This window comes from Triticum aestivum, chromosome 2B (genome assembly GCF_018294505.1).
Source record: "Triticum aestivum cultivar Chinese Spring chromosome 2B, IWGSC CS RefSeq v2.1, whole genome shotgun sequence".
Classification (NCBI taxonomy): Eukaryota; Viridiplantae; Streptophyta; class Magnoliopsida; order Poales; family Poaceae; genus Triticum; species Triticum aestivum.
Window position 1 is genome coordinate 685,181,082 of NC_057798.1, and position 8,415 is coordinate 685,189,496.

Below are 8,415 nucleotides of genomic sequence, written 5' to 3' on the forward strand. Positions count from 1 at the left end.
CTTCTCTTTGTGTAAATCCTTTTGCCACGAGTCGTGCTTTATATTTTTCTATATTCCCTTTAGAGTCATACTTAATTTTGTAGACCCATTTGCAGCCTACTGATTTGGCTCCTTTAGGAATTTCCTCTAAGTCCCAAACATCTTTGGAACTCATTGATTTCATCTCGTCTTCCATTGCCTTCATCCACATCGATGAATGAGGGCTTCTCATGGCTTCTTCATATGAGGTGGGATCTTTTTCCATATGAACCATTTCTGTGTTATAAACTTTAAAGTCAGTAGAAATAGCTGACTTTCTTGGTCGTGTAGACCTTCTAAGGGCCTCGGTTTCTAGCACATTCTGTGCCTCAAGTTCTGGCACTTCTTCTAAAATTTGCTGTTGCACCTCCCTTTCATGCTCAACAACGGGTTCAGTCGGCTCCTGACGGACAGGTTCCGGGTCTGCCCCCATAGTTGTCATGGGTGGAGTTGCAACTGGTAGTGAGAAAAATGGCTCCTGGATCATCGGATTAGGTACATGCACCCTCTTCTCCTCAAGATCAATTTTCCGAGCTACCAAGCTCCCCCTCATCATTTCGTCCTCTAAGAAGACTGCATGTCTCGTTTCTACAAACTTTGTATATCTGTCTGGGTAGTAGAAACGAAAACCCTTTGATCTGTCTGGATAGCCAATGAAGTGGCAACTCACTGTTTCTTTCCAATGTTTGGATTAAACATTTTGGCCTCGGCAGGGCACCCCCACACCCTGAAGTGTTGTAGGGATGGCACCCTTCCCGTCCATAGCTCGTACGGTGTTTTGGGCACCGACTTGCTTGGTACTCTATTGAGAATGTGAATGGCGGTTTTAAGCGCCTCCATCCATAATCTCAATGGCAAGTTGGAATAACTCATCATGCTGCGCACCATATCCATAAGTGTACGGTTGCGCCTTTCAGCTACTCCATTTTGCTGAGGTTCGCCCGGCATTGAATACTGGGCAACAATGCCAGTCTCCTGCAAGAACTTTGCAAAAGGTCCAGGGACTTGGCCATATGGAGTGTGCCGACCGTAGTACTCTCCCCCACGGTCGGACCTAACTATCTTTATTCTTTTATCATGCTGATTTTCAACTTCAGCTTTGAATATTTTAAATTTATCCAACGCTTCAGATCTTTCTTTGATTGGATAAATATATCCATAGCGAGAGTAATCATCTGTGAATGTTATGAACGAGTCATATCCATCCACACTTTTCACCGAAAATGGTCCACAAATATCAGTGTGGATGATTTCTAGTGTGCCTGTGCCATGGATTGCACCTTTTTTGATTTGTTTTACATACTTTCCTTTAACGCAATCTATGCATTGTTCTAAGTCTGAAAATTCTAACGGATGAAGAATTTCACTTTTGACTAATCTTTCTATTCTCCCATTCGAAATATGGCCAAGCGACAGTGCCATAATTTCAATGAGTCGAATGTTCTTTTTCTTTTCTTTTGCTCTTTATTCGACACGGAAACATTTTCTTTCACATTGCAAACGGAATAAACTTTTCACGAAGTGATAACAAATAAAGCTCATCATGTAGTAAAGCATCACCCACATAAGCATTATTATACCAAATGGCACACTTGCCATGTCCAAAATGACATTCATAATTATCTTTGTCCAAACAAGAAACACTTATTAAGTTTCTATGACATGATGGAACAAATAAAACATCTCTAAGTAGAAGATTGAATCCGCCAGCTAACTCCAAGGAGATGTCACCGACAGCTTCAACTTCTGCTTCAACTCCGTTTGCCACTTCAATGCGTCTTTCGCTTCTTAGCGTAGTTCGCGTCGAATGGAATCCCTGTAAAGAATTTGCAACATGAACAGTTGCTCCTGAATCAATCCACCATGTGGATTTTGAAAACTGTGTGTACAAGGATTCATTGACAAATGAAACTATATTGTTACCTCTTTTTGCCATGACTGACTTCAACCAAGCAGCGCAGTCTTTCTTGTAATGCCCTTTTTGCTTGCAGTGGAGACACGTGTCTTTGTCCACTGAGAAAGGCTGTTGCTGATGCTGATGCTGATAAGGGGCTTTTCCATTCTTTGAAGGAGAACTTTTGTTGTTTTCATTGTAGTTCTTTTTCTTGTAATCCTTCACATAGTTGATTGAACCACCATGTGCGGCTTTGAGTCTGTCCTCTTCTTGGACACACATTGCTATTGTCTTTTCAATGTCCCATGTTTCAGGTGACATATTATAGTTTACAACAAAAGTTGCCAACTCCTGTGGCAGTGAAACCATGACCAGGTGGACCAGGAGCGCTGGTTTGATCTCCAGATCCGCATCCATGGGCTTAAGCTTTGCTGCCATATTACTCATCCTGAGGATGTGCTCTCTTATTCCACGACTACCACCTGTGTAGCGTTCTGTCACCAGTTGCTCTAACACCTGGGTGGCATAGATCTTTGAAAAGCCAGTGAACTGGCTCTTTATCTTTGTAAGCAACTCCCCTGCGGAAGTGCACTCTGCAATGGAGCCCACAATGGCGCTCTCAATTGTATTCTTTATAAAAGCCATGCACTTTTTGTTTGCATTGACCCACTTTTGGTTATCTATGAGGTAGGACTGCTCCAAAGGAGCATAGTCCCCCTTCTTTTTAGCCCATGCAGCATCATCATCAGTGGCCTCTCTTACTGGCTCTGTGGGTCTGACCGGCTGTGGTTTCACCACAACCCAGTCAAGATCAGCACAAATAAATGCCAGTTCAACTTTCTTCCTCCACTCAGTGTGGTTGTCACCTCTGAGTGTCGGAACTTCTTTTAGGCAACTCATCAAGTGAAAGCCTCCTGAAAACACAATTTAAGTGACATCAGTATAACAATCATATGCAATAATCTAACGTTGGTCAAATTAAGCATACAATTGTCTATGCAATTAAATCTATATTACCATTAGGCAAAATATTAGAAATAAATGCACCTTTAAACTTCAATAATAAAACATGATCATGTTATTAATAACGTTGGTCATAAAAAATAACATAATCATATCATTTCAATAATTACTTTAACATGCTCTTAAAAACATAATTGTATCTAAACTTTTATTTTTTTAAAGAGCACTAATAATTATTTACGCAGCGGAAAAATGTGAATAAAAAATTCACGAACTTTTTACTTTTTACAGAAACTTTTCTTTGACTAATTAAAAAAATCATGAACTTTATTATTTTCTTTATAAAGAAAAGTTCATGAACATTTCTTTTCTGAAAATTTTCTATTTTAATTTTCAGAAACTTTTCTATTTACTTTTCTATTTTCTAAACAAAATTTTTCGTTGGAAAAAATATTCATAGAAAAACTAGACTGTGTGAATTTTGCCCCAAAACTGGACAAAAACTATTAAAGTCTGCACTGTAAAAAAATAATAGCAGAGAAGACCTCTGCCCGGCCCGCGGCCTGCCTTATTCACTCCGGCGAACTCGGCCCAGCGGAGCGGGGCTGCTGGATGCGGCCCAGCCGCCTACGCCCGCGCCCGCGAGTCAGCCTCAACCCAGTCGCGCTCCTCTTTTGGCCCAGCGGCCCGCAGGGGGTTAGGGTTCCGATCCGGGCCGTTCATGAAGATCTGACGGCCGACCGTGCACATCGCTGGATCAAAACCAGCCAACGCCGTCGTGGGGGGAACCCTAGCTCATTTCCCCCCCCCCCCCCGCACGCCGCTCGCCTCGTTCCTGTACCGAGCGATGGCGCTCGACGCCGGCCGCTCGGTCACCGCGCCGCGCCGGTCACCGGCGATGCCAGGCGGACCTCCTATTCTCTTATCCCTTTCATTTTCTCCACCTACTGTGGCAGAAAGGATGAGGCCCGGCTGCACCCGCTCTCCCTGCGCCGTCTCTGTGCCGCAGCGGGGTTTCGGGCTTCGCCTGTGACGGCGACGAACCGCCGCTTCACGCGAGCCTCCTTTCCCCCTTTTCTCCTTCCACCTCACGCCTCCTTTTAGAGAGAGAGCCACGAGCAGAGTCAAACTCTGCTCCCCCTGTGCGTTCGACGGTGGAACACCCGTTTCTGCGGTGTCCGTTGCCATCCCCTTCACCGGTGGCGCGTTCCCCTCGTGGTGAGCGCGCCGCCGTCGAGCGGTTTGGCGAGCGGCGCCCTTTGCCCCTCTCGGGGTGGTGTTCTTCTTCCGACGCCTCGGCTTGCCGATGCGCGTCCGGATCGAGAGGAACAGGTGCGGCCATAACGGCGGCACAACTTTTCTTTTAGGTTTCTTTGCCCTTCTAGGGTTCTTTGGGGGGAGGGATTTTCTTTCTGTTTCTCTGTTTTCTTTTTACCGAAATCTTCTAGCCCGATCTGGCTATCTGATACCATTGATAGATTCTTAGATCGGAGTGGGCTAGGAGATCCGGTGAACCTACCTTCTCCTGGTGCGGATGAGGAACTCCCGGTGCCGGCCATGGTGACGGTGGCCGGTGATGGCAGGGAGTGGATGGCGGCGGTGTGTGGGCAGTGGCGGCGGCGGAGCTTCCCGTCACTGTCAGCGCTAGACCTAGATCGGGCCGGAGTTTTCGGTGGGGAGCCTGGCAACGCGGTGAACCTCGTACTGCGTGCCGCCGGCCCCCACCTCTTTATGTAGCGCTGCGTGACAGGGGCCCGTCAACCATATTATGGTTGGGCGCCCCCGATCAGGGCGCGGATCAGGGGTCCGTTGGGCCCACACGGGAGAGATCAACCTAACAACAGCAACTAGCAAGGCACCACATTTTCCTTGCCACAAAGGAAAGCCACATTGCATAATCTATGAATAAAATCTTTTTGCCAAAAAGATGAAGAAAAAGTACACTAGGAACTGCACATAACCTAGTACAACAAGGTTTCACACACAAGGTATTGCAAGCCATAATTCAGCGAGCCAATATGGCTTAGATGGAAAGCCTGATCGGGTCCTATCCGACACTGATCAAGAAGAAACATGTATCCATCTGGTATTTTTGCCAACACGCCTTAACATTTCAGTGCGGTAAAAATTTCTTTGAAACTCATCTTGAATCGAAACATGTCATCAACAGCCAGAAAAGATCTGAAGCGCAACAACACAACGGAGACAAAAGACGCACGAGTCACAACACAACCAGTGCAAAATCTGCAGTTTACGAACAGGGTTCTGATCTACCATAATCTCTAGTTTTACACGCGAGGATTCAACGGTACTGCATAAGTGTAGCATGATAAACTGCATCCAGAAACACACAATCACTGTCAGGTTGGCATCCGGTAACAAGCAATCTGGCTTCGATAAAGAACTATGCAAGTCTCCTTGTCCTGTCATTCTGCTCTACTGGCCTGCAGGGCCAACAAGAACACCCTGGGCAGAGGCTTCCTTCATGCTGCCTTCTTCATTGGCGCTGTTGTCGCCCTTCCTGATCCTGATCTTGTACTTGAGCTCAAACTCGGTGATCTCTTGCTTTTTCCTCTCCAGAGCCTCCTTCATGCGAGCGACGACCTCTTCAAGGCCCTCCTTGTTGCGGTGCACGGCGGGCAAGACTTCCCTGATGGTCCTCTCAACCAAGACCCCGCCAATCATCCTGTAGCAACGCCTTGTGGGGTCCAGGGGCTCTATTGCGCCAATCACAAGGGAGTGCTCACTGACTTCCATTTCCAGCTCTGTGATCTTGGTGTAGAGCTGGTTCATTTCAGTGCGCATGTTGGCATAGGTATTTGCAACTACTTGCTCATTTATGGGTTCTTTGCCGTCGCCACCTGCTCTGCTTGCCATTTTCCCTGTGATGCGCTAACAGCAAAGAAAGAAAACTGCAGAGAGAAAATGAACATTCTTTTAGAATCAAAACTGGGTAAAAGTGCATTGCAGCGTAACCAAGTGATAGTGTCTCAAGAGATAATTTTTCAGGAAGCAAAGAAAACAAATAATAGTCCTAACACACAGTTGGCAATAATCACCATAACTTAACACTCCAAAGACAAATATACTGCTGTATAAAGAAAATTACCAAGGGCATCAAAGGCAAACATATTGCTGAAGCATACCAACAACGAGCAATCTTGAAAAGTGTACTGAAGCAAACAACCACTGGAGTGTTTCCAGAAATACCACAAGAGGAAGTTGATGTTTGCGCAGGAAATATATAAAGTATCCATCCAGTCATAAACTTTCTACACATTCCATACACAATGCTGCCCTAACCAAGTTTGAAAGGTTGCTACAGACACACTATCAACCTGATTCAACTATAAGGCAACATCTAGCTATTTTGGGCTATTTCATCTGCTTGAACTACAATTACTTCCGCTGTTCTGCAGTCCTGCTTGGCACAATAAATTACGAGAAACCCTGTAACTGCAGCATAGCAACCCTACCCAGCAACCAGACACCTTGAGCTTCGGAACCCGATCCAGATCGAGGTTCAAGATTGCTCAGAGTTTGCGCCCCAATTCGTCTATTTCAGAACATCGGAACGAAATCCTTCTCCCCAAGCGCTAGGATCATCTGCCTGACAACAGTGGAGATGACCTAGCGGCCGGCCCGTCGCGCAACAGCAGCTCTCCCTGCTCGCTGCGGATGCACGCGCGCATCTGAGAGGACCAAGGATAGAGAGGCCTAGAGGGGGGAGACGCCGATCCAGGCCCGGACCGTTCCAGGCCAGGGCACGGACCCCCGGAACCGAGCTGCTTGCCGTCAGAGGGGAAGGAAGCAGCACGCGCAGTACCTTTCCGCCGCGGTCCGAGAGAGGGCGGATATGGACGAGAGAGCACGGGCAACTGCGAGGCGCTCGCCGTCCACGAGCCGCCGTCCGGCGCTGCCTTCCGGCCCCGATTCAAGAGAAAGAAAGGAGAGAGGACGGAGAGAGAGGAATCACCTTCACGCGCGCCGCCGCGATGCGAGATCTCTCAGCCGCTGCCGCCGCCGCCTCTTTTCTGTTCGTGAGTGAGAGAACCCTATTGTTTTCCTCGGTTCAGTGTGTTCTTCTTTTACTATGTTTTGGTAACCTTTTTTTCTTAGGGGTTCCTTTTTTTTTTGTACCTGACAACCGACCTCTTTCTATTTCGACAACGTCGAATCCAGTGGAGAGATAGAGCTAGGTGTCAGATCTATCGATTCTCCACATATCATGATTTAGTTGGTGTGTTAGTAAAGAAAAAATATGGCTGATTTTTGGTGCGGTGACTTAAACATCTTCTTTTGTTTTGTTCCATATAATATTAATTTGGTTTCATCAATTCTATGGATTGAGGCAATTTTTAAAGGTGTTTCTTCAGCCGTTATCAGATCTTGTTCTTATTGGGAAGTGTCAATTATGGCCTTCGGGGCATTTGTAAATGCCCCTTCGCCTTATCATCGGTTTAGTGCAAGTTTCGAGCTTCGATAAGCGACAATGCAATTGAAGGAATAAGGTGACAAGTATGGGTTTTGATTTTTTTTCCTGTTAGCTTTATATCTTGTTGTCATTCCATTATACTAGCGAGTATTCCTTCATAATTATATACAATGCCTTTTGAATATTCTTTCTTCTAATGTATGGTTTTCACTGGCCTCCTTCTTCGTGATCCCTCTTTCTTCATCAATCAAAAAATTAAAAATCACCCGCTTGTCTTTAAAAGAATGTATTTGTTTCTCATTTTGCTCCTCCTTCTTTGTGCTTCCCTCCTCAGTAGCCCCATTCCACAACCTAGTTCTGCACTGGTAATTAACTCTCTAAAACCCAACTGATGGTCTAAAAAGGCACACTACTACTCCTAGTAACTATTTTTAGGTAGTAGTTGTGGCCACAACTCGGTACTTCCATAGTGCTAGATGGAAAAACTCATAAGTACCGAGACAATGAAAAACTGAGAAGTTAAGTGGCAATAGTGGAATACATGAGGACTTTGGTTGAGGGTCTTATCTTTGGCTTCAAGCACCCCTCATTATAGTACAAATTGTCCTAAACTCAAATATAAATCTTGGCTTAACCAAAAGACTATAAAGTATATGCTAAAATCTTGAGGTGGGCAACCACTTGAAGGAACAAAAAGTAGATGATGTTGCCACTCAAATATGAGAACTAATTAGTCCACTCAATTGGTTTGTCAAATTAGTTAATTACCAAAACCGAATAGAGGTTTATAAGATGCACTCTTGGTTTTTCAATAGTGGGTAATATATAAAAGTCAAGAAGGTATCAGTTAGAACTGACATTTGCAACAACACATTATCAAGAGTTGGTCAATATATCGAGGATGCATATAATCAAATATTTAAAACCAAAAGAGAAAAAGAAATGGTGATGTGCAACAAGTAGCAACACCGACCATCCCTTGATGCACATGGATGCAAGAATGATTCTCCAAAAGCAATGCCTTCATGAAAGAAACAACGCATAGACGATGCCTGTTGCTGAATCCAACCACTTAAGGTTGGATCATGAATTAAAGATCAAGTGC

The 8,415-nt window shown here is 45.2% G+C and overlaps 1 protein-coding gene across 1 annotated transcript; it reads right to left on the bottom strand.

Moving 5' to 3' along the window:
• Positions 1-4,986: 4,986 nt before the first annotated feature.
• Positions 4,987-7,057, bottom strand: LOC123046713 (probable prefoldin subunit 2). Its single transcript, XM_044470135.1, has 2 exons — positions 6,852-7,057; positions 4,987-5,787 (listed from the first exon to the last, which is right to left on the bottom strand). Exon 2 carries the CDS (start codon positions 5,750-5,752, stop codon positions 5,312-5,314), a length of 441 nt encoding a protein of 146 aa, XP_044326070.1. The 5' UTR covers positions 5,753-5,787; positions 6,852-7,057; the 3' UTR covers positions 4,987-5,311.
• Between the last annotated feature and the right edge of the window lie 1,358 nt (positions 7,058-8,415).